Source organism: Thamnophis sirtalis, unplaced genomic scaffold (genome assembly GCF_051295495.1).
Source record: "Thamnophis sirtalis isolate CommonGarterSnake01/CBP01778 unplaced genomic scaffold, rThaSir2_p1.2 scaffold_6, whole genome shotgun sequence".
Taxonomy (NCBI): domain Eukaryota; kingdom Metazoa; phylum Chordata; class Lepidosauria; order Squamata; family Natricidae; genus Thamnophis; species Thamnophis sirtalis.
In genome coordinates this window covers 14,575,973-14,602,584 of record NW_028261386.1, presented here as the reverse complement: position 1 = coordinate 14,602,584, position 26,612 = coordinate 14,575,973, and the positions used below count along the sequence as shown (strand labels likewise).

Sequence of the window (26,612 nt, the reverse complement as noted above, 5' to 3'; positions counted from 1 at the left end):
ACCCCATCCCTTGCATGAGATGAGAACAGAGCAGATAGGTGAATGAATAAATAAAACTACTTGACTGTAACTTTTTTTGATCTCCAGACCAGGAAAGAAAGGTGGTATTGACTCAGGGGTGAAATTCAACTTTTTTTTTACTACCAGTTCTGTGGGCATGACTTGGTGGGCATGGCAGAGGAAGGATACTGCAAAATCTCCATTCCCACCCCGCTCCGGGGCAAGTCAGAGGTGGCATTTACTGATTCTCTGAACTACTCAAAATTTCCACTACCGGTTCTCCAGAACCTGTCAGAACTTGCTGAATTTCACCCCTGTATTGACTAGATAAAAGTGAAAGTTGATTTAATTGAAACAAATTCAATAGAGTTATTTTATTATTATTCCATATATATTTAATGATTATCTTTTTTTTCAGAATAAAAAGTTTGTGAAAGCAAAACAGATTGTCCTTTGGAAGAGTGATAATAGCTACAAGGTAACAGCTGCAAAATAACTCTCTGCGTTCACAGGACAGAGGGACTAGTTCCAGAAACTGGTTGCCAACATCAGTGCCTGTTGGATTAATGCCTTGAAAAAAATATAACAGATTGTTTCCTTTAATAGTTTCCTTTTAATCTTTGCAGCACATTCCTTGGAAAGAAATACACACAGATACATAGAATTGATGTTCCTAGTTCTTGGCTTCAAGGTGAAAAGGTCACTTATGCTTTCACAGCTGCAGAAAAATGACATTCACCCTACCTAGCAGCAAAATCTGGATAACCATTAGGGGACAGCAAAGTGAGCATAAAATCAACTTTGTTCTGCCCCCTGAAGGCTGCCTGAGTTTTGCAACTAAGATATGAGAGCCATAATTATTTAAATAACCACCCAACCAACAGGACCTGAATCTGAAACACTATCAAATCAATTGTTAGCAATTGCTTTCCTGTCGATACTCCTGGTGATCCACTAAAATTTTTATGTGGTTTAGAGGATAAGTATATTTATGACACGTAAACAAGGGGAGTCCTATAATATGATCCACGACTTCTCAGGATTCCGTATTACATGCATTAATTTCGAGAGGTATAAGATCTACATAAATGAACGTAATCACACATGGGCTCCACAAAATTGGAAAAATTGAACTTGTTTGGAGCTTCTAGCAGGGGAGAGCAGCTATCGTATACCCTTAACAGAAGATTGGTACACTCCTTCTATCTGGGATGGTCGTCCTCCTCTTCCATCGAGCACGCAGCTTCGGAAGGGACGCACTTGGAGCTGTGAGGGAGGAAGGGGACACCCACCTAGCCAGCCAGATCAGCTGAATCAACCCTGGCGATCAATGGGATGACAGATGTCACAGCCAGATTGCCCTCACATCCTGGGAAAGTTGAGAATAAGTTGCACAAATACCTTGTGCGAGGCTAGGGAGATAAGCAAGTATTACATTTTATGAATCCTGCCACATCGCTCATTTGGAATAGAATAGCATGGTTCATTGCACAGTCAGCTAGATGCTTAGGCCAGATTTGGCATTTTTATCCACCTATTGAGTTCTTTCTGAGGACTTGCGATAGCAGATGTTGTTTAAAGGTATAGTCACGGGATGTCAGCTGTTCCAAGTAAAGCTGCGTTTTGCAATTGACTGATGGTGACTTTGTCAATGCCGGCATTCAAATGATGCTCCAGATGTTGTAGGAATGAACCCAAGGTGCCTATTACTATTGGGATTATGTTTATTTTCCTTTGCTATAGTCGTTGTACTACTATTTCAGTTGTTCTATGGCATTATTATTTTTATTCCCCTTTAAAATAATTATAAACTAGAGGAAGTTATTAATACCAACAATAAAGATCAAAGTAGTCAAATGTAACAGGAATTGCAGCCCTTTATATGAGATAGAGTAACAGATAAAAAGATATAGCCTGATTTATATATTAAATAGATGCTAGTTTCATTTTTTAAAATACTCATTGTGCTTCATACTATAATCTTATTCTTCTGCCTGTGGGGTCAGTCAAAAAAGGGAGTTTATCAATATTTATAAACAAATGCATGCAATCTGATAAATTGAATCTGAAAAGAATAGATGATGCAGGGTTTATAGAATATAGTTTGAAAATCTGGGGAGCTGCTGCTAAACAATATAAAGTACAGTTCTAAAAGAGCCATGAAAAACACTAACTTAACGGAGAAGTCCCTTATACATTCATGGAATGTAGGCTAACACTGGGTGTCTGTCTGTCTGTCTGTCTGTCTGTCTGTCTGTCTGTCTGTCTGTCTGTCTGTCTATCTAGATAGATAGATAGATAGATAGATAGATAGATAGATAGATAGATAGATAGATAGATAGATAGCTATCTAGCTAGCTATCGTATCTCTACCTCTACCTCTCTACCTACCTCTCTACCTACCTTCCTACCTTCCTACCTTCCTACCTACCTACCTACCTACCTACCTACCTACCTACCTACCTACCTATCTATCTATCTATCTATCTATCTATCTATCTATCTATCTATCTACCTATCTATCTCTACCTCTACGTCCCTCCCTCCCTCCCACCCTCCCTATCTATCTATCTATCTATCTATCTATCTATCTATCTATCTATCTATCTATCTATCTATCTATCATCTATCATATCTCTACCTCTAGTACCTACCTACCTACCTACACTTATCTATCTATCTATCTATCTATCTATCTATCTATCTATCTATCTATCTATCTATCTATCTATCTATCTATCTATCTATCTATTCTTTTGATCCTAATAAGAACTCTGAATATATAATATAAAATTAATACATTACATATTGGCCAAATAAAACCAGCATTAGAAAGAACAATGCAACCAGACTGATCAGAACTTTAGGAAGGGAAATCATTAAAGTTGGGTAAAAAAAAAGTTATTGCCTACTTGAAAATAAGGGAAAGTAAGTTCATTCCATCTATTTATGCTAACGGAACAAATAGAACATTTGGAACTCTTGCCTGTCCCTGATCAAAAGAAAATACTTGCTAGTCAAGCCCTTACAAAGGATTTGTTGAGCAAAATAAACCCATCTTTTCCCCCAGTTCTCAAACTGGCCTGAAGCTACAGATTTTTAAAAGCAATTATGCAACAAAGAACGAAGCTGTGAAGGAAGCCACAATGGCAGGTTTGCCATCCTTTCCCTTTAGAACCCAACACCATGGTATAACTTGGACAATTTCCCTATTCAAAAAAATTAGCTGTGCTGGAAATCAATTAAATTCATCAAAGGTTGGTCAAAGCAGGAGCAGAGGGGTGGGGTGGGTTTCTGGGAATTTTGAACAGGGAGATACATATTCTGACGCCAGATGAATAGTTAAAGAAGAACGAAAAAGCATTTTGTGCTAATGCCAACCACATGGGTCTCCTCTCTACAAAGAGTTGGAAGAAATGCAATTTGTATACCACACAGAGATCCTTCACTTCATCAAAGAAACCACTTTATGCACCAGCTAATCAATAGGGAATGCTGGCCGCAAAGTTCCACTTCAAAGCAAAGAGTCCAGGAAGATGACAAAATACACAAGGCGTATTTGTGTCTTCTCTTGTCTCTTTTTTGTTGTTGTGGCCTGCCGGCGGCTGGCAAAAAATGGCAACAGAGTCGGACACTGAGGAGGTTGGGGAGGAACATGGACCAGACCTGGGGGGTTGAGGAAAGCTCAGACAAGGGGTTTGTATCAGAGGCAGAGAGGGAGTTAGAAAGCAGTGAGGCAGAGGAACAGCTGGAGCCTGTTCCCAATGTGCGCATGCACAGAGCTGCCAGAAGACAAGAACAACTAAGAAAGCAGGGTCGACTTAAGAGTAAAGCCACACCTTGGAGGTGAATGGCCCCTCCCATAGGGAACAAAAGGGGAGCGAACAGGGAGTGGGGCTTTTGCAGGAAACAATTCATTCATTTGGTCATTTCAAGAGTGGAAAATTCTGTTTGTGACTATGAGAGACTCTGTGCCAAGTTTTGCCTTGCCCTGCGTTTGGAAACTAGTTATTTGGCAGTTCGCCAAACGAGATAAGGTTCGTGTTGATAAACATTCCTCTGAAAGATTGTTTGCTAAGCCTTGCGGACTATGAATGAAAGGAATTCATAATCGTGTAAATAAAAGGGGTTTTGCCGGGACCAAGACTCTGCTTCTTGCTTTTTAAGGAAGCCTAGGTCAGAACATTTTTCCCCATCAGAGAAGGTAGGAAAACTCCAATGCTGGAGACTTTTTAAAAAACAAATCTTTCATGGATATGAGTCCATTAGTGAAAGTGACAACTTCTATGGGAAGATCTCAACTGGGTTGTTCAAAACTGTTCTGCTCTTGAGTGCAGAATACGCTGGCATCTGTTCTGCTCTTCAGTGCAGAATACGCTGGCATCCAGCGCAACAGAAAGTTGTAGGACAGATTTTAGGCAGAGACGAACAACCTGCAGTTCCTCGGCCTAATCGCCCCCTGCAAGCTCAGATGTTGATAATAATGTCTGAGGATCTTTAGACCTTGCTGCTTGGCAGAGAAAGAAGAAGTGCCTGAAAGAGAGAGACTTGCTGTCCCACATATGTTCAGCTCTGTCTCCACTCATTCCTGGTTTCAGCTCCATGAACTCCTGTTCTGCCAACAGATTTTTTCTGGAGGCCATTGATCCTTGACAAAGAAAGCATCTCCTAGCTTGAAGGATGCAGGAATCTTCCCCCACCTGGCTAAAGCTGCTTCACCACTCCTGCCATCTAGTAGAATGGAATGGAATGGAATGGAATGGAATGGAATGGAATGGAATGGAATGGAATGGAATGGAATAGAATAGAATAGAATAGAATAGAATAGAATAGAATAGAATAGAATAGAATAGAATAACAGAGTTGGAAGGAACCTTGGAGGTCTTCTAGTCCAACCCCCTGCTTAGGCAGGAAACACTATGCCAGTGATGGCGAACCGCGTGCACACACACACACACTTGTCAGGGCTGCAACCCAAAAAAGGAGCTTCCCAGGGGGCATGTGCAGACTGAAAAATGAACTTTTGGTTTCTGGCACGCATGCGTCCAAGCAAGCTCATCTTCCAGTTGCTGGCGTGCATGCACGTGTGAAGATCAGCTGGCCAGCGCATATGCTCATGCCAGAAAATGGAAGACCATCTCTTCAAGTTTCTGGCACTGCCGCACACACCAAGGCCAGCTAATCGTCATGTGCGCATACACACCAGAAACCCGGAAGAGGAATGGGTGACATCATGCATTACAGGCTACATGGCTCCACAGGCCACTTCGGGCATGCATGCCATATATTCACCATCAAGGTACTATACCATTTCAGACAAATGGTTATCCAATCTCTTCTTTAAAACTTCCAGTGTTGGAGCATTCACAACTTCTGGAGACAAGTTGTTCCACTGATTAATTGTTCTAATTGTCAGGAAATGTCTCCTTAGTTCTAAGTTGCTTCTCTCCATGATCAGTTTCCACCCATTGATTCTTGTTCTACCTTCAGGTGCTTTGGAGAATAGCTTGACTCCCTCTTCTTTGTGGCAACCCCTGAAATATTGGAACCCTATAGTTGCTGCCAATTCATAGAAAGGCTGCAGTCATCATGTGGTTGGCTTGGAAAAACTGTCTAGATGTCTCTTCACTCAACCAAGGAGGCCAAGCTATAAGTCTGAAAAACGTCAGAAGAAGTCATTTAGGTAAGGAAGGCATCCAAACCAAGCCAGTATTTCAGGAAATTGTAGAATCATAGGGCTGGGATGGAACCTTGGAGGTCTTCTATTCCAACCTCCTGCTTAGGTAGGAAAGTCTATACCATTTCAGACAAATGGTTGTCCGATCTCTTATAAATACTCCCAGTGTTGGAGCATCCACAACTCTGGGAGGAAAACTGTTCCATTGATTAATTGTTGTGCCTGTCGGGAAATTTGTCCTTAGTTCTAGGTTGCTTGTCTCCTTCATTTTCCCCCCATTCTTTGCTTTTTGGCGGACCCACAGCTGCTTTGGAGAATACAATGACATCCTTATCTCTGTGACTGTCCTTCAATACTGGAAAACAGTTATCATGTTACCCCTGCTTCTTCTCTTTGATAGGTAGACATACCCAGTTCCCTTAATCATCACAAGTAAGCAGGGAGGCATCTCTCAGGATTGAAGCAGGAAGGACAGGTCCCCTGCCAGTCCAAAAGGCATCACTCTTCTGTCTGTCAAATCCTTGATCTGCTCCAGATCTTAAAATGAGAAAAGGAGGGCAGGAGATGTCTGCCTATTCCTCTCGTCTCATGAGACCCAGACTGACCTAAATCTTATTGGATTACTTTTAAATTAATAATACAACGTTATCGTATTTAGTCCATTCCCTCATCCTACCCCCCATATCAACTCAGGAACTCTTGTTCTTGTCAACAATCTACAGAATCAACAAGAACCATTTTTGGAATGCTAAACTAACAGGCTATTAATTAGCATTCCGCAAGCCAACCTGAATTAGGACTGGTTGCAGGAATATTTGTCTTTGTAAATATTTCATTTCGAAACAAAGTAATTCCTTAGGGATACAGATGTGTCTGAGCTAAATAGAAGGGCTTTGAACGTCTCCTCCCATGATGGCCTTTGCAGAGAAAAAAATAACAATTCTGACCCTAAAAACTACTTTGAAATAATCTTTATTGAGCTCAATCACCCTAGATCGAGGATTGAAGTCAAAATTTGCTTTATCAGCCAGTAAATTGAAATTTAGTTGATAAATTTAGCTCATTAATTTGTATGTATGTATTTGTGTGTGTGTGTACATTCTTAAAGTTTAGGCAAATATGAGAAGATCAGGTTCTATTAGTTGAACAATTAATTGAATAGGATGTAGTGATTTACTGAATCTTATTAATGGAAAGCAGCTGGAGGAGATCTACAAAGAAAACCTTAAGATTTACATTGGAATATATGGGGAAAGGCCTTTCTTCAAATGATGTGGTCTCATTCCATAATATTCTCCTCTTGAGTTATGTTTTTGTGGATGTGATCTGTAGTCCCCTCACCCCAGGGGTGGGTTTCAATTTTTTTGCTACCTATTCTGTGGGTGAGGCCTATTCTGTGGGCGTAGTGGTTATGTGACTGGGTGGGTGTGGCCAACTTGATGTCACTCACCAGGAGATGTCATGGATTGGGTAAAATGTGGTGAAGCTCACTTAACAACGCTCTTACTTAGCAACCAAAATTTTGGGCTCAATTGTAGCCATTAGTCAAGGACTATTTCTGCCTTCCTCTGCATGGCAGCCTTGTCCTAGTAAACTCCTTCTCCTTTCTGGCAATTTTCCTCTCTGTTAGAGGCACCAAAATAATCCAGACAATATTACTCCCAGAAGGCTCATTCACATTCCTGCCAGATAAGAGATAATGGCATAATGAGCCTATAGAAAGTTTGGCTCCATTCATAAGGAGGGAATGATCCAAACCATTTTAGAACCATTTTAGAAACACAAACCCCAAAGCTTCAAAAACATAGAACCATATAAGAATCCTACCTTTTATCCAGTTTGTTGTTCAGTTGACCCAGAAACAAACTGCTGAATGTCACTTTGCAAACTTCCTTTTGAGCAGCTTTTCAATTTAAAGCAGGTTTCAATTTAAAGTTTGCAGCATTAAGACTTGTGGACTTCAACTCCCAGAATTCCACAGCCAGGCATGCTCAGTTCCAATTTAAAGCAACAGCATTTGTTTTTCTCCTTTGCTGAATCCCGGCTAAATAGTGAAATTCCTTCTTTCTTTTTCTTTCTCTTTCTTTCTCCCTTCCCTTCCTCCCCCCCCCCCTCTTAGTTTTTAAAACCTCTTTTTACTTTCCTGAACCAGCAGGGTTCAGGCAGCCCCACCACCATTCAGGGTCATTCAGCAAAGAAAAAGAGTAGAAGATTCAAGTTAGAAAAAAGGGACATGCTACATCCAAACAAATAAATCACTTTATGCAGGGGTGGGTTGCTGCCGGTGTTGTTGCTGGTTCACTTTGCACGCATGTGCACAGTTGCGCATGCACCAAACATGAAAAAATTAGTAAAAAACATGCCGGCAACAGCATCACCGACCAGGGATCTGGTTCAGGGGCATGGCCAGCATGGGTTGCTGCCAGTTTGGGCAACCAGCGTCAAAATACCATTACCGCTTCGTCCGAACCGGTGCGAACCGGTAGCAACCCACCTCCGACTTAATGGCTGAATGTGATGGGTTTTTTTCCATACAAGATGCTAATCTAGAAATTTCTCCTCTCCTTTAATTTTGTCTTAGCATCTGATGTAAAACCTGCATTATGTAGACACAGGTGGTAAGTTACTCTTGCTCATAAAGTTGCTTCTGTGGTACCATCTTTCCCCGAAAATAAGTCAGGGTCTTATTTTCTTTTGACCCCTGAAATAAGCGCTTGGTCTTATTTTTGGGGAGGTCTTGTTATTTTTGAGGTGCAGGAGGTGGCGAGCATGGCCACCTTATGGCTACTGCTATGTTGCGATATTTTTGGGGAGGGCTTATTTTCAGGGGAGGGCTTATTTTAGCACATGCGCTCAAAAGCCTGATTGGGCTTATTACCTGGGGAGGTCTTATTTTCGGGGAAACAGGGTAGGAATGGCCCTTGACATTGGAAGGCTACTCTCCAACATCATTTCTGGACCTTCAGAGTATTCTCCACACACCCAACAGACTGTTCTGGTTTTTTAAAAAATTTATACGTGAACAAGAATAAAAGAAAAAATACAATGGCAGGAACAATAGGCACGATAGTACACTTATGCACGCCCCCTCTAGTGACCACTTAAGTAAGGTCCACGGAAGTCAATTTGCAACTGGAACTATGAACATTTGTACCTCAGGCAGCTGGATCAAGTAGAGCAGTGTTTCTCAACCTTGGCAACTTGAAGATGTCCGGACTTCAACTCCCAGAATTCCCCAGCCAGCGAATGCTGGGGAATTCTGGGAGTTGAAGTCCGGACATCTTCAAGTTGCCAAGGTTGAGAAACATTGAAGTAGAGCATTCCAGACTGACAACTCTGTTCCAGAAATCATATTTTTTACAGTCAAATTTAGAACAATATACATTGAGTTGAAGGCAGTTGTTCATGTGCATATTATTGCAATTAAAACAAAAAACAGTCATTTACAGGTAAATGTTTGTTTGCCTGTTTGTTTCTAATCTAACCTTTTCAACAAGGCATTGGGGTATAACCATCCACAATCCTGTGGTCCACAAGTCCATAGAAACTTTTTTTTTTGTAAAATGTTTTTTTATTTTTCCTTTCAAGTTCATTCTTAGATATACATTCTTATAATCGTTATTTAACATATGTCAATTCATTACATTTTTCCGCATGTATATTTACATTTTGATATTTTCTTATTTCCCCTCCCCCTATTTTAATCATGTGTGGTCTGGGATATTTATTTCATGTTTTGTTCCTTTTTCTTCAAGCCATTCATAAAATTGTCCCCATGTCCTGTAGTACACTGATTCCTCCTTGTCCTTTATTCTCAAAGTCAACCTATTCATTTCTGCACGGTCTAATACCTTCTTTATTACCTCCCCTTCCAATGGGATTTTGTCTGCTTTCCAGTGAGTCCATAGGAACCTATATGAGAAGCAACCAGAAGCACTCTTGGCAATAAAGCTTAAGTAGGGTGCTGTGCTCTATAGCAGCCCAACCTCCCACTTAATTGTGCTTTTCTTTATTAAAATAATCTTCATTATGGAAGTGGACTCACTCAAAATTTGGCTACAGCTTAAGTTAGCCCATGATTTTGCTGGGGGAACGATACTATACTACAAGACAAATGAACCTACAGGCAAAAAGACTGCTAATGTGGGTGAGGAAAATAGACCCATATTCCACACATGCCATTCTCATCTGATTACTCCTTACCTTTCAGTTTCTCACCAAACATAGTAAGGAAGACAGTAAAGTTGATGGCACCTGGAGCTTCCTTGATCATTGCTTCCAACTCTTCCATTTTAACATTCATACGCCCTGTGGTGTAATATTCTGATTATGTACTATGAAAGCCAAGAAAATATCAAATCAAGTCACTATGGTCTGGGAGAACATAAGATGATTGCTGAAATATTACTAATATTACTAGGCCAAATAAGGCTTCTATATATGAAGGGGCCCTTGATGCTCTCTGACTTTGGTCGCTTTCTTGCAGACATTCTATTACCAAACTATGTAACATCATCAGTGTTAGGAATATAATCTAACGGTTGGGTTGGCAATATATAAATCAAGTAACAATGCTGTAACTGTGTCTTTAAATCATACTGTAAAATGTGATTGGTTGCTGTTTTCCTCAATCGGCCATAAGAGGGAGCCAGAATGACTGTTAGCTCTCTGTTCGTTAGATGCTGGGCTGATCTGATCTGAGTGCCGTGAGCTATTGTAAGTTTTGCAACTGTTAGCAAAGTTTGCATACCGGACTGTTAATATGATACTGGACTAAGTTATTTGGATTATCCCTTAACTGAAAGAAATTGATGACTGACTGAATTATCCATGTATGACTTGGACTGTTTGATGGACTCTGATACCTCTATTTCCACCAAAGTAAAAGCCTATTTAAACTGCAGTGTCTCTGTATGCTGGTTTGTGTGTTCTCCAACACAACTCTCACAACACTTCGCTCCCAAAGGGGAGCTTACTTAATAATCAGTACCCTGAAGATGTCACCTAGTTTGATAATGAAACATCTACAAGAAAAGAACCAAGGTCAGAGAGCACCAAGGCCCCCCTCATTCCAACCCAGAGCTACAAATATTCTCCTCTATCACTTCTATATATGCTCTATAATCTGATATTTCAATTTGACTTTATCTAATTTCACTGAAGTTATTAGATTGACTACATAAACTGTTTCCTCTTGGGGAATACACTGGCAACTCTTGGCTATCCGCTCTGTGCTACATGTAAAATTCCCTGATACTAAGGACAATGTCAATCAATTTTAGCAGGTTTGGCCAATATCGCACAAGCTTAGTTAAAGTCCAGTTTTCCCTATCATGTGTATGCTGTTCTATGTAATACAGGATCTCTAACCTGGAGGCTGTCTTCACTGGCCAACATTCTGTTGCCCTTATGCCAACTAAGAAATACTTGCAGTGTGCTGATACGCTTAGGATAACCCCTCCTCCAAAGAAACTTTTTAATAAATAAAAGAGTATTACAGCAAATGACACATTTTACGGTGATTCTTTATCTTTACCCAGTGCAGCAAAAGTGTCTCTCAGGTCAGCCTTGTCAATGAAACCATCTCGGTTCTGATCCATGATAGTGAATGCCTATTGAGGAACAAAACATCAATCAATATTTGGAATGCAAAGAACCAGCAGGTCCCGATTGCTCTTCACGTTTTTGTATCAGAAGACAGGAATGACATTATTACAACAGACTTTTAAAAAGCTTCTTATGACTCGTCCTCCAAGTTACCAGCTGCCAACCTCAGGGCAGGACGAGAAGTAAGGGATGGAAACTAATCAAGGAGAGAAGCAACCTAGAACTAAGGAGAAATTCCCTGATAGTTAGAACAATTAATCAGTGGAACAACTTGCTTCTAGAAGTTGTGAATGCTCCAACACTCAAAGTTTTTAAGAAGAAATTCGACAACCATTTGTTTGAAATGGTACAGAATTTCCTGCCTGAGCAGAGGGTTGGACTAAAAGACTTTCAATTCTGTTATTCTGTTAATAGCAGTAACAGACTTATATGCCACTTCACAGTTCTTTACAGACCTCTCTAAGCAGTTTACAGAATCAGCATATCGTCCCCCAACAATCTGGGTCCTAATTTTATTGCCCTCAGAAGGATGGAAAGCTGAGTCAACCTTGAGCCTTGTGAGATTTGTACTGCCAAATTACAGGCAGCCGGCAGCCAGCAGAAGTAGCCTGCAGTACTACACTCTAACCACCGTGTCACCGCAGTTCTTAACTTAGCCCCCACCCACCTCCAGTCCTGGGATCACATTCCAGGCACTTAGCAACTGGCTCACATTTACAGATTACAGTGGTGTCGTCATGTCACTGCAATTTACAACGATTTATGTTCCAGAAAAAAATGGCAAAAAAACACCCATTGGATATGCTGGATTCACTTGCTGACCATAAGATTCATTTAACAATTGTGGTGACTTGCTTATTACTCATAGAATTGAATCCAGTCATGTGGTATCTTGAATTATGACTGCAATGACATGACCAAAATTCCAGGCTATGTTGTGGTCCTAATTCAAGAACCACCATATTTTTCGGAGTATAAGACACACTGGAGTATAAGATGCACCAAGATTTTGAAGAGGCCAATTGAAAAAAAAAGTGCTTGCACTCTGCAGACCTCCCCAAAACAGTCTGTTTTTTGCTCATTTCTGCCCTCCCCAGCCCCCAGGAACACTCTACAAGCCTCCTAAAGGCTATGCATGGCCATTTTTACAAAGGGGGTGGGGTTTCAGGAGGCCAAAAATGCTGTCTTCAGTGTATAAGATGCACCCAGATTTTCACCCTCTTTTTTGGCGGGGAAAAGGTGCATCTTATACTCCGAAAAATATGGTACCTGTAAAGCATCCCAGTTGTTACAACAGGTGTAACAAAATCTGACTCCCTGTATAAAGCATTTCACACTGATGGTTGCTGCTCCACCTTTACAATGTAGCCCTGCAAGCATAGGGAACCTGAGACCTCAAAGCTTACTTGAGATTAAGTGTAGAAACTGTGAAAAATGCTTGCCGCTGTGTCCTCAAATATTTTACACAAAGATTGCTGCACAATTGTTTATTTATTTTGCAGTTTGGCCTTTTATTTATAATCCTCCTTCTAGACCAGTGATGGCTAACCTTTTTGTCGAGGTGTGCCAAAAGTCGGGGGAGCGGGGAGGAGGGTGTGTGCCCACACCCATAATGCAATGCCCCCTCCACACACAACAACAACAACAACAGCAACACCCATGCATACGTGCAGGCCTCACTGAACTTCCGGGAATTGTTTTTCCCTCTCCGCAGGCTTTGGGAGCCTCCTGAAGCCTCTGGTGGGGGGGAAACGGCTGAAAATTAAGGCCAAAAATTAGCTGACCAGCGCACATGCGTGCTGGAGCTGACTTGGCAATGCCTCGCGTGCTCTCAGAAATGGCTCCATGTGCCACTTGTGGCCTGCGTGCCATGGTTCTAGACTAAATAAAGACTCCTTTGCTTAACTTTTTACTTTTTAAAATGAATGTCCTGAGTGGTTAAATAATTATTAAATTCTCTAGCCAGAATAAATAGGATGATGATGATGATGGGTGATGATGGATGATGATGGATGAATTTCCACCATCACAAACAAGAATGATTTTTAATCCTTTTCAATTATCTCAGCACAATCTTAACCAATCCCACTTGATGCTTCCCAGGTGTGTTGCACTGCAGTTCATATTATCCCCAGCTAGCATGGCCATTATCCACATTGGCTGGATATGCTGGGAATTGCAGTCCATCACATATGAATGGCAGACTTCAAATTTCAATCAAACCCCTTTGATTTAGCAAATAAAGCTTTAATTGCTGCTCTTTTAAAATTGCAAGTTATCTGTAAACCATCTGCTCTGCTTCATAAATAAGATGTACTTGCGGCAACAAATTGTCCCCCAACCCCCAACAGTCTACTGGATGTTATGTTTATTATTCCAGAGCTAGGTTTGTTTTAGCAACCTTGGTAGTAGCAACCGTGTGATCCAAGTTTTGTCGTTTTGTACAAGCAAAGACATCACACGTACAAAGGACAAGGCTTCAACTGTGTGGTTGTGGACACAGCCTTGACTTCTTTGTGTCCTGCCCTCCCTCCAGGGTGTTAGTAGAAGACTTCTTGCTTTCCAGGGTAAATTGAATTGAATTGAATTGAATTTTATTATTTGTATGCCGCCCTTCTCCGGGAGGGACTCAGGGCGGCGAATAATTCAAAAGAGGGAAAAGGGGAACATAAAAACGAAATACAAATAATAAAAATAGCCAAGAATCACACAACCACACAAGTCGAGAGGGGAGGGGAACTCATCAACCCCAGGCCTGCCGGCAAAGCCAGGTTTTGACGGCTTTTCGGAAGGCCTGGAGAGAGGTGAGGGTCCGAATCCCTGCAGGGAGTTCATTCCAGAGGGCCGGAGCTGCCACAGAGAAGGCCCTCCCCCAGGTAGTAGCCAGGTGGCATTGGCTGGTAGACAGAACCCGGAGGAGGCCAACCCTGTGTGATCTAATGGGTCTTTGGGAGGTAATTGGCAGCAGGCGGTCTCTCCTAAATGACACTATAGGTAGGAGTATGATGGCAATTGGGACCAGAACTGCCACAGTTAAGCAACACAGTCATAAAGGACAGTGTCCCATGATTGTGTCACTTAGCAACAGCAACTCTGGCAGACTTAATTTGCCATGCTTAAGCGAGGACTACATAAATTGTGAAATAAGGATCTCACATGATCGCAACTTCTGGCTTCCTGAGGGCATTGACTTTGCATGTGGGAAGTTGGCAGAGAGCAGCAGAAATCACAATTGTGTGACTGTGGGGATGTTGCAATAGGTGGAAATCCAAAACCTGTCATAAGTACCATTTGTCCAACACTGTCATAACTTTGAACTGCTGAACAAGTAGACATTAAATGAGGACTACTTGTAAGCCCTTTTCCCCACCATTCGCAGGTCAAAAATGGAAGTGACCCACTTTAGATGCCAACTCTTCCTCTTTTGTCCTTCACAATAAAATTTCCCACAGGAACATTTAAAAAACAAAGAGCTCCATATTAATTTGTCTTCCCAATCAATTAATTTAAAATCATGAAGCAGTAAATGGAACGTACCTCCTTAAATTCTTGAATCTGGCTTTGTTCAAACATGGACAAAACATTGGCGCTGCCCTCTTCTTTCCTTTGCTTTGCCATTTTGGGAGCCTATGAATTAAAAACAAGAAGAATCACATTAGGCAGAAACCACTTTGGAGTTTCTGAGGAGCTCTAAATACCTCCCATAGTTGTGTAATGGACAGAAGGAATCACCTTGAGGAACAGGAGGAAGAGTCATAACCAAGACTTTGGTCAGATAAAAGCAGTGGTGGGATTCAAAAAAAAATTACTACCGGTTCCGTGGGCGTGGCTTGGTGGGCGTGGTGTGGCTTGGTGGGCATGGCTTGGTAGAAGGGAAAGGATACTGTAAAATCCCCATTTCCTCCCCACTCCAGGGGAAGGTTACTGCAAAATCCCCATTCCCTCCCAATCAGCTGGGAGTCAGGAGGTAGAGAATAGATGAGGGTGGGGACAGTCAGAGGTGGTATTTACTGGTTCTCTGAGGTACTCAAAATTTCTGCTACCAGTTCTCTAGAACTGGTCAGAACTTGCTGAATACCACCTCTGGACAAAAGGGATCTGAGTCTAGGATAGAACTGTAACATGAGAAAGGATCTCAGACCAGACCGCTCTAGTTCTTTCAAAGATAAAGAGAGCGGGGAGGGAGGCGCATTCAGACACAAGATTCTGTTATTGTAGCCCTATAAAAAAAGTGTTGTGGCCCAGCAGGAGCCATTGGAGCTGCCACCAGACTCCAACAGCGAGGGGCCATATGAGTTGGCTCTGCAGGATGTGGAGGACTCTGGACAGGGTTCTGACTCTGAGCAGGGCGCAGAGAGACTGGTTGGCCACCAGGTGGCGCCTGAATCTTGGACCAGTGGGGAGGAGACAAAGGAGAGTGATCCAGAAGCCAGCAGTGAGTTGTCCCTGGATGGACGCCTTCGAAGAGGTACTCGGCATCAGGAACAATTACGCAATTACAGGAGGTAATTGCGCTCAGCTGGTGATCATTAGGCTCCTCTCCAGACTATAAAAAAGACTGCTTGTAACACGTCCCTCTTGCAGAAGTCAACGCATTGACTAAAGAGAACGTAACTAACTTGGCAGGCTGGATTGCTGCCAAGGTTTGTCTGACTTGCTGCCAAGGTCCTTACCTGTTTGTGTGCTTGGCTTTCAGCCACCGAGATTTTGGCTTCTTGTTATTAAAAGTACATTCTAATTAAGCTTGTCTCAACTTTCGTTACTGGACAGAGGAGGGGGTTAGAACACAAAAGTATTAGTATTCATGACTTTAGTTTCCTACTCTTTAAGGACTAACAGGTCCCTGCTCCACTGGTTTGATTTTGTTTCAACCAGGTACGTTCTTGGGGTGGGGGAATCAAAACAGTTAAGATTGTGGCCATAGTCATGCAATCACAGATCGACCCTACTTTTACCTCTGATGTGCCAGACAAAAGGTAAAGGTTCTTCCTCATATATGTTCTAGTCGTTCCCAACTCTAGGCGGCACTGCTCATCTCTGTTTCTAAGCTGAACAGCCAGCACTCTCTAAAGATCCCTCCGTGGTCATATGGCTGGCATGACTAAATGCCAAAGGGACACAGAGCAGTGTTGCCTTCCCACCAAAGGTGGTCCCTATTTTTCTACTTGCATTTTTTACGTGCTTTTGAACTGCTAGGTTGGCAGAAGCTGAGGGAAGTAAAGGAAGCTCACTCCGTTACGCGGCGCTAGGGATTCGAACCACCGAACTGCTGACCTTTCTGATTGACAAGCTCAGTGTCTTAACCACTGAGCCACCACGTCCCCCTTGGCTTATCTATACACATTAACAAAAGATACCAGAAGCATCATAGGTATATAAAAAAAGAGCATGAAAATACAAATATGACCATTGCAGAGCAGGTTTTTAAGAAGAAGGGAGGAGAAAATATATACTGGTGTGATATATAATGGTAACATCTCTGTTTTAAAGCCAAAGAGCCAGCACTGTCCCAAGATGTCTCCATGGTCATGTGGATGTCATGACTAAATGTCGAAGGTGCAGGAACGCCGTTACCTTCCCACCAAAGGTGGTCCCTATTTTTCTACTTGCATTTTTTACGTGCCTTTGAACTGCTAGGTTGGCAGAAGCTGAGGGAAGTAAAGGGAGCTCACTCCGTTACACGGCGCTAGGGATATGAACTGCGGAACTGCCGACCTTCTGATCGACAAGCTCAGTGTCTTAGCCACTGAGCCACCGCGTCCCTATAACATGCCATATAGAAGGGGTTAAATAAGAAAATAGAAAATTAACAGCATGTACAATAACCAGAACTATGATCAAATATAATGCATCTCAAAAGCACTTTCCATAAATCCCAACTTCATGGTAGTTATCACTGATAAAGCACATTGCTTAATAACTTGATATAATTAGCCCCGTTACTAACAGTTAATCTATTGTTAGTAGATTTTATAAGTTCTAGTTTATTATTTCTTTTAGTAGAAAGCGATTTACCTAGTTGAGATTCCATTTTGCCATTGGAGTTGGAGAAGTCTAGCTTTTTAATTTCTATTTTACATTTTTTGTGTCTTATTGATATCTATTCCTGTTTGCACAATTAGTTTCTAAGTGCAACATAATTAATATATTGTTGTCGTTAACTGTTCCACTGCTAGTAGTAGTGATTTCAGAAACTCCTTGACATGGATAACAGATAGTTTAGTCATTAGATGGCAGTAGTCAAGGAATGATGATTAATGTCTTTTCAGTTTCTCTATTTTCCAAGGCTGAATTTGTTTTCAGCAGCTTATTTACTTATCAAATTTCTACATTGCCTATTTCCCCTAAATGATTCTGAGTGGTTTACAAATAACAATGTAATGTAACAATATAAAGTTTTGAAGGGGGCATGAAAGTCATTTTGGGCATAGTCTTCGGTACACATGATTTTCTGTGCCATTTGACCTGCATGAAGGTTAACAAGTAGTTTTCTCTACTTGAATACGTTTTTAAAATTATTTTATTAATATATACATTCTGTCAGATTTTAGAGAGCAAATATTCTCTATTCAGTTTGATCTGAAAACTGCCTCACAACTCTTAGAGACAAATAAAGAAAGATAACCACCAGTTATCCTGGGTTATATTATTTGTGAAATGCAAATTGATCATCATCATCAGAATGGATGAGGCCAGAAATTTCCCACTCTTGTGGGTAGAATCAGCCCTAGAATTCTTTTCTCCTTTTCAAAATTAAATGTCTCTCTAAGAGTACTTTTAATTTCCACTCACCAAAATAATAAATCAACCTGCAAAGATAAAACCAGAGGCTGAATCAAGCTGTACTCTCTTGGCCAAAGGTTTTGTTTTCTTTTCTTTTAAAATTTAGGCTAGGTTTTCCTTGCAAGAATTCTTTACATTTTTTCCAGGTCATGGAGTCAAGGAGAAAAAACAAGAGGAACAGCTATAAGCTCTAAATGTAAATCGGGGCTACCATTGAAAGCCATGGAAAATCTGAATTACTTCAGAACTCAGATGCTGAACAGAAAAACACACATGCACACAAACATATAGTACAGTAGTCCTTGACTTACAACAGTACATTTAGTGACTGTTCAAAGTTACAACGGCACTGAAAAAAGTGTCCTATGATTGTTTATCCCAGTTACAATCATTGTAGCATCCTCATGGTCATGTGATCAATATTCAGGCGCTTGGCAACTGATTCAAAAATATCAGGGGTGTCAAACTCGATTTCATTGAGGGACACATCAGGGTTGTGTTTGACCTGGGCGGAAGAGACTGGGGGGGACACGGCTGGGCCACAGTGGACGTGGCCCTCTGCCAGAGAAATTGGAGCTCAGGTGGCTGTGCGTGGCCCCCCTGACCCTGTTTTTGGCCAAGACGGCCTCCAGCAGCCTCTGCCAGTGTAAACCAAGCTCGGGAGTGGGGGAGATTTTCGCTGGCAGAAGGTTGCAGGAGGTTGACCCGGCTGAAAACGGAGTCTGGGAGGGTCGGCAGCTGCACCATAGGCCAGCCCTTTACTGTTTCCAGGACAGCCCCATGGGATAGATCTAAGCATCCCACGGGCTGGATCCAGCCCATAGGACTTCAGTTTGGCGCCCCTAATATATATGATGGTTGCAGCGCCTCAGGTTTACATGATCAACTTTTGTGACCTTCTATGAACATAGTCAATGGGGAATCCAGATTCCTTTAACAACTCCAGTGGCCTGCAAAGCAGGGGTGAAATTCAGCACGTTCTGACAGGTTCTGGAGAACCAGTAGCGGAAATATTGAGTAGTTCGGAGAACCGGCAAATACCACCTCTGCCTGGCCCCAGAGTGGGGAGGGAATGGAGATTTTGCAGTATCCTTCCTCTGCCATGTCCCCAAGCCACATCCACAGAAGTAGTAGTAAAATAAATGAATTTCACCACTGCTGCAAAGGTCCTAAATGCAAAGTTACTTTTTCATCACCGTTGTAACTGCAAACGGCAAACAGTTGCTGCACGAGGCAATTGCTAAATAGGACTATATGTAGTCAATGACATCAAATTCTTAAAAAGAAACAACCAGGTGGTAGAAAAAAATAATAATGGTTTTTTAAATTATTTGTTTGTTGGGAAATGAGCAGCAGGCTGTAGCCATTCTACTCATGGGACAGTAACTGGCAATTTCTGGCAGAAAACTAGCAACCCCAGATGACTGTTTTTTTGACTGTTAAGCAAAATTCATTGAACAAGAATGGCTGGTTTTTTGTTGGCAAGCAAGGATCCAATTATGCATCAGATGCATTTGGGCATATACAATAAAATTGTATATTGAACTTCCAGAGGAATGCCATTCCTTGTTCTGCTCTGTTGCAGACATCAGAAATTTGGAAAGTATCTGCAAAGCCTTGGCTTATGATCTTCCTTCTCCCCATCTTTTTATTATTATTATCTTTATAAACACAAAGTGAATTTCTTCACTACAAGGAAAGGAAAGGCAGAATTGCAAATATAGATGACTGAATATATTTGCAACAGAAATTGTTTCAAGTCAGGTTGAATAATTCTTCTAGAATTTTTTTTTTTGTTTCAGCTACAATGGTACATTGTCTTTTTCAATGAATAGCAAGGAATTCAATGTATCAGAAACATTCCTTAAATAAGGCATGACAGATTCAGTGTTGGGTTTCCAAATTTTTTTACTACCGGTTTGCTCTTGCATGTGCGCGACGCTTCTGCACATGCACAGAAGCGTCCGGGTGGGTGGGCAGAGCCTCCTACCGCTACTACTACTGGTCCGCCTGATCCGGGCTGAACCGGGAGCAACCCATCTCTGGACAGATTCTCTTGAAAGTCTAAAACTTTGAAGGGGATCTGAGATTCAATGTGAATCTCACAAGAACTCTTTTTAACATAGAAACTTTTTAAAATGTACCGTAATTCAACAAGTCATGAAGATGATCCATGGATGACTTTAACAGAACTAAATAATATTCTATATATAAATATAGTATTTGTACTATAGGAATGTGGTGGCTCAATGGCTAAGATGCTGAGCTCGTTGATCAGAAAGGTCGACTGTTGGTTTACTGTCTTCTATCTCTAATGCATATAAATTGATGCAACGTAAGAAATCAATTCAGTTCCTGTTATCAGTTGCCAGGTTTTTTTATTACATAACGTTTGAAAAATAACATACATATTTTACTATACTTTGACATTTAAAAGTGTGGAAAGTTCTTTGAATGAAAAATTTGAACAAGGCTTTGTTTTGGGAAAACCTATCATCTAAGAATAAATTTTGGCCATATTAAACTATTTTTATAATATATTGAGGTGGCGCAGTGGTTAAATGCAGCACTGCAGGCTACTTCAGCTGACTGCAGTTCTGCAGTTCGGCTGTTCAAATCTCACCGGCTCAGGGTTGACTCAGCCTTCCATCCTTCCAAGGTGGGTAAAATGAGGACCCGGGTTGTTTTTGGGGGCAATATGCTGACTCTGTAAACTGCTTAGAGAGGACTGAAAGCCCTATGAAGCGGTATAAAATAGCAATAGCAATAGCAGTAGACTTATATACCGCTTCATAGGCCTTTCAGGCCTCTCTAAGCGGTTTACAGAGAGTCAGCATATTGCCCCCAACAATCTGGGTCCTCATTTTACCCACCTCGGAAGGATGGAAGGCTGAGTCAACCCTGAGCCGGTGAGATTTGAACCGCTGAACTGCTGATCTAGCAGTAGCCTGCAGTGCTGCATTTAACCACTGTGCCACTGCACCACCTTGGCTCTAAAAGTCTAACTGCTATTGCTATTGCTATATTATTTGTGTAATTTTGGACAAAAACATTGAATATGGATGATAAAAATGTATTTCTCAAGATCTCGTATGTATTTACAAGCATACATTTGAACATTTTTTTGTTCTGATGCATTTCCCCCTCTGATTTCTTTGTTTTGTTTTTAAATTACTCTCTCTTTTTGTTCTACATTTTTTTTTAAAAAAAAGATCTTTAATTCCAGTTGGGAGAAAAGAAGGATTTCATTTCATCTCTCACAATGCAGAATTGATTCCAAATGAGACGGACAATTGTGTGTGTTTTTTAAAGTTCATTAAAAGACGAAACTTAATTTCCTTTATATGATGACTATGAATTCAGATTGCACCTTTTAGCCTCCAGATCACTTTGCAGGCATTGTTTTTAAATATTTAAAATTAAGCTCCAGTATGTATTTTTTCTGCCAGTCAAAAAAGGTTGTGTCTTTTCTAAAGTTATTCCTAGAGAAGCAAAAGTAGCATTTTAGAATTCTCCACCAAGTTAGAAGACTTTATCCCAATTACTTTGGGGAAGAAGGAATTCTCCAAAAACTTCTCAAAGGCAAAGCATTACTGTTGGAATAGCTCAGTGATGGCTAACCTTTTCCAGACCGAGTGCCCAAAGCGCATGCACTCATGTGCGGCCAAAGTCCCAAAATGCAATGTGTGTACGCCCCACGCATGCACGTGCTTCTTCCTGCACATGCGCCCTGCCCCTGCACATGTGCTTGGCTCCCATGCATGTGCATGACCCACCCCCACATGCCCCCCCCCCGTTCATGCGTGTCAGAGACCCAAAGACTAGCTGGCTTGTGGGAGGCACGCATGCATGCACAGTGGAGCTGAACTGGGGCAACAGCTGACATGACCATAGAGAGGACGTGCGTGCCACATCTGGCACATGTGCCATAGGTTCGCCATCACGGGAATAGCTCATTGAAGGAGTTGCCTTGCTATGTTTTTTTGCGGGGGAATTACAGGTAGCCCTCGACTTATGACCAGAACTGAGCTCAAAATTTCCACTGCTAATTGAGGAATTCTGGGAGTTGAAGTCCACACAATTTAAAAGTTGCTAAGACTTGAGAAACTCTGGGCTAGAGTAACATCTAGGATTTGATCCAGCGGACCTTTTTCCTTGCTGCATAATTCCCCCCCCACCCCCCACCCCAGGATTTCACCATTTTATTTTGAAAACTGAACTGAAAAGCATTCCTTTTCAATTTGTGGCTCTCTGGGGGCTTTTGAAAAATACAATTCTCAGCAGCTCCAGCTTCAGGATTTCTGAGAGGCTCTCTCTGTGCCTGCTTAGAAAAAAATGCCATTAATGTACCTAGGAGTTTCCCTCCCACGGGATTCCTTTTTAATCCAATATGCTGCCATGGTTTGATGCCTTCCTTTTATGGACAGCATTCCATACCTCTGATCATTTTTTGAAAAAAAAAAAAAAGATCATCTTTTTTCCCCCCCAGTTCTGCTATAATTAGATGATAAATCTAATCCGAGTGTCTCAGTTTATGATGTCACAACAGATTCCTCTGAAGTGACGGATGGGTGTTCAAGGCTGGAAAAAAAGGTTTTGCTTTGGGTTTTCTGCAGCAGCTTTTCAGGCATCAGAGCACTCGGGTGAAGGGGGAGGATTTGGATCAGAGGTGGGTTGCTACTGGTTCGCATCGGTTCGGGCGAACCGGTAGTGGAAATTGGCCATGGGTCACCGAACCGGTAGGGACGGCAGGCTAGCCCAGCCCCCAAACCGGTTCCCTGGTAACCATGCCTTTGCCGGAATGATTTTAGTGATTTTTTAATGTGCTGCGCAGCGCAGAACAGTTTACAGGCAACTGCTCATGCGCAAGCAACACGTGGCGGGGGCACGTGAAGCGAACTGGCAGTAACGCCGGTAGCAACCCACCCCTGATTTGGATGTCTCAAAGAAAAAAAATCCCTCAGTTTTTGTGGGAACTATTCACGAGAAAGAACATTCATTTCTATAGAACAGGGCTGTCAAATTTACGGGCTGCGGGCTGCATGCATCACACGCTAGCCACTCCCACTCCCGGTTTAGCGAAGGAGAAAAAAAATTGTGATATGTCACGTGACAACACCATGATGACCTGAGTTTGACACCCCTGTTATAGAACCCCTCAGAAAATAGAAGCAAGGATCCATAAGGTAGGCCCTACTGGATCCCTCAGAAGACAGTTATAAGGATAAATATAAAAACTACTTAAAATACTTAGAATATGGTGAGTCCATTAAGTTACACATTGAGTAGCCATTAGTAAATCAACTTTCCTCCATAAATTTGCTCTGCCGTGCTGCGAACTTTGATTGTGGGGGCAACACTTTGACACCCTGTTCTCTAGACGGTGTTCTTAGGAACCTGGCATACATAATATTGCTAATACAGTGGTCCTTTTTTACTCAACTGCTTTGGAACTCATCAGATTTGATACTCAATATATTTTGATGTGAAAATTTTATCCGGGTACTCATTGTTTGTTTGGTATTCAACGCACAAGCTAGAACTTGTTGGTGTGGGCTGCCTTGTGACTCACTACATTATTCCTTATGAAAAAAAAATGCTTAGTACTCATCGTCTATGGAGATTCTCAGTCACCCAGGTCAAGGTTCTTCCAAAGGTGCTTTTTCAAAAGGCAACTGAACTTTGTTTTTCCTTGAGTACATTTGGTTCTCATCGTCTTTGGTACTCATTGTGCCTCCCAGAATCAATTAATGATGAGTACCACTGCATTGTGTTCCTCAGAGAGTTGATTCTCTTGAGATGATGTCTTGATATCTTACTTTTTTTTTTTTACCTTTTAGGGCACAGGCCCATCATTTTTTTAAAAAAAATATTTACAAACATGTAAAATACACATACACAAAACTTAGACGTACACCACATTTACACAATACAATACGAACAGGAGCTTCCTGTTCTTTCTAATAGCAATTGCCAGTCGATATCACTCCCCTTATATTGTATCCCCTTCCATTATATTTCATTTGTATTTCACCATTCTTAACCCTCTTATCTTACTCCTCTGTCTGCTATATTGGCTGATTACCTCTTGTATGTTTAAACCATTTGGATACATATATATGTGTTAATTCTCCTTAACTACTATTTTTGGGCTTTGTTGTCTTCCTTCACTGATTCTTGTTTCTTTCCTCCATCCACCTATACCATTTATCCCATATCTGGTAGCATTCTGTTTCTTCTTTTCCCTGGATTTCTTTTGTTAATTTGTCCATTTCAGCACAGTCCATAACCTTTCTTATTATTTCATCTTGATATCTTACTTTATCTCCATATTCAGGTGATATTTGTCCCAGCATGAAAGTGGAAAGAGTTTTCAGCAAGGATGATCTCAAAAGCAATAGCTGTCTGGTGTGGGAATGTTCAAATTCGATTAGAGACCCTTAATTCACTCTAGGACTGGAAAGAAGAAGCACAGTATACATTCTGGTTTCTTCCAGGACATTTTTGGAAGAAAAGGAAGATATTCTTGGTACAGACTAGGTCTGTATTGTACCATTCACCCTGACCAGGGGTGGGCTTCAAATTTTTTAGCAAGGGGTTCTCTGCCCGGTGGGTGTGGCCAAGTCAGCCTACTGCACCATAGAGGGGGAGGGGGATTGCCCTCCCCAGGCTCCGGAGGCTTTCCTTGAGCTTCTGGAAGGGTGAAAACAGCCTCCCCAGGCTCCAGAGGCCCTCTGGAGACCCGTTTCCAGCCTTCCCGAACTTCCGGTAGCCAGGACTTCCCATTTCCGCCAGCCAGGAGTGGGATTTGGGGGTTCTCCAAACTGCACAGAATCTTAGTTAGAGGTTCTCCTGAACCCCTGCGAACCCCCAGCAGCCCACCCCTGATCCTGACATACCAATACAGGTAGTCCTTAACAATTGGGACCAGAACCCCCATTGACAAGCAGGGAGGTTAAGTGATCCATGCCCAATTTTACAACTTTTTTGCCACAATTTCAAGCAAATCCCTGCCGTTGTTAAGAGATTCACATCGTGGATTTCTCCCTTTGACTTTGCTTGTTAGAAGCCACCTGAGAAGGTCACAAATGGTGATCATGTGACCCTGGGATGCTGCAACTGTTGTAAATACATGCAGCTTGTCAAGTGCCTGAATTCTGATCCCCTGACCATAAGGATGCTGCAGCAGTCATAATAGCAATAGCACTTACATTTCTATATCACTTCATAGTGCCTTTACCGCAGAGGTTCCCAACCCCCGGCCATGAACCAACACCAATTGCAGCATGTCAGAAACTGGGCCATACAAACAAGCAAAGCCCCATCCGTGGGATACAGGCAGCATGTGAAACCATGCCCCCCCCCCGTCTGCAGCAAAATCTCTCTCCAGATTACAATATCAGCATGTTGTCCCCCAACAATCTGGGTCCTCATTTTACCAACCTTGGAAGAACAGAAGGTTGAGATAACCTCCAGCCTGTCAGGATCGAACTCCAGGATGTGGGCAGAGTTAGCCTGCTATATTACTTCTAATCACTGTTTGGCACTACCGCTCTTAAGGGGAAAGACTAGTCCAGTGGTGGGATTCAGCCAGTTCGCACCTATTCGGGAGAACCGGTTGTTAACTTTCTAAGCAGTTCGGAGAACCGGTTGTTGGAAGAAATATTATTTTGTTTTTTTCCCACTTTACAGGGCTAATCCTATAAAGAAGGCAGGAAGGAAACATTCTGGTGTTGTTTCTAGCCTAATTTTTATTGCCCTGCGTACAGAAACTGCCTCTCCGGTTAACCCTTATTACATTGTAACAGCTAAGGTGAAGCGCCCATCAACGTGAGTGATGTTGAGTTGGCCATTCCCACCGAGTCACATGACCACCAAGCCCCACCCACCCTGCTGGTCATTAGGGCAGAGAGCCGGTTGTTAAATTATTTGAATCCCACCACTGGACTAGTTGTTAGTCACTATTTTCAGTGCCATTGTAATGTTGGAAGGTTTCAAATCTTCCTTCGCTAGGTTTGAATTTCCCACCGGGAAGCGTGAAAAATAATTTGAGTGGAACAGCTGCGTGGAAGCCAGGTATTTTATTTTTCAGGAAGGAGGTACAAGCAGCAAGGACACGATCCCTGGTCTAGCTACTAGACTGGGATTGACTAGATATTTTATACTCTTTTTACCTGTGAAGTCTGATACATTTTTTTGTAGCTTTGTGCTAATGATTCTGGCTTTTGCGTGATTCCTGTGTTAATGATTTCATTCCTGCTTTGCTCTTTGATTGGCAAGGAGGTGTTTGCTAGTTCGTGTTTGTAATTTTAACTTTATTTGCCCCAAGTATGTTTCCCAAAACTGATACTAACTTTATAACCTGTCTTCAGCACCTTTCTTCTTCCTTCTTTATCATCCTGGCTTGTCTTTAGCACCTTTTGCTTCCCCCTTGTCACCTAGCCTGATCTCCTCTTATATCTGCATTTCCTGTTTTTCCTCCACTATATTGGAATTTTAATTACTTTGGTCTCCTTTCTTGGGCTATCTGTTTCTATGGGGTTTT

General features: G+C 41.8%; 1 protein-coding gene across 2 annotated transcripts in view; it reads right to left on the bottom strand.

Moving 5' to 3' along the window:
* The window catches only part of MYL10 (myosin light chain 10), a 62,413-nt gene that overhangs the window by 16,677 nt on the left and 19,124 nt on the right, over positions 1-26,612 (bottom strand). For both annotated transcript variants that reach the window (XM_087719075.1, XM_087719074.1), the window contains 3 exons: positions 14,822-14,911; positions 11,214-11,289; positions 9,881-9,985 (listed from right to left, as the gene is read on the bottom strand). In XM_087719075.1, coding sequence (XP_087575201.1) covers positions 9,881-9,985; positions 11,214-11,289; positions 14,822-14,902 — 262 coding nt within the window. In that variant the 5' untranslated portion in view covers positions 14,903-14,911. The remainder of the gene's footprint in view (positions 1-9,880; positions 9,986-11,213; positions 11,290-14,821; positions 14,912-26,612) is intronic.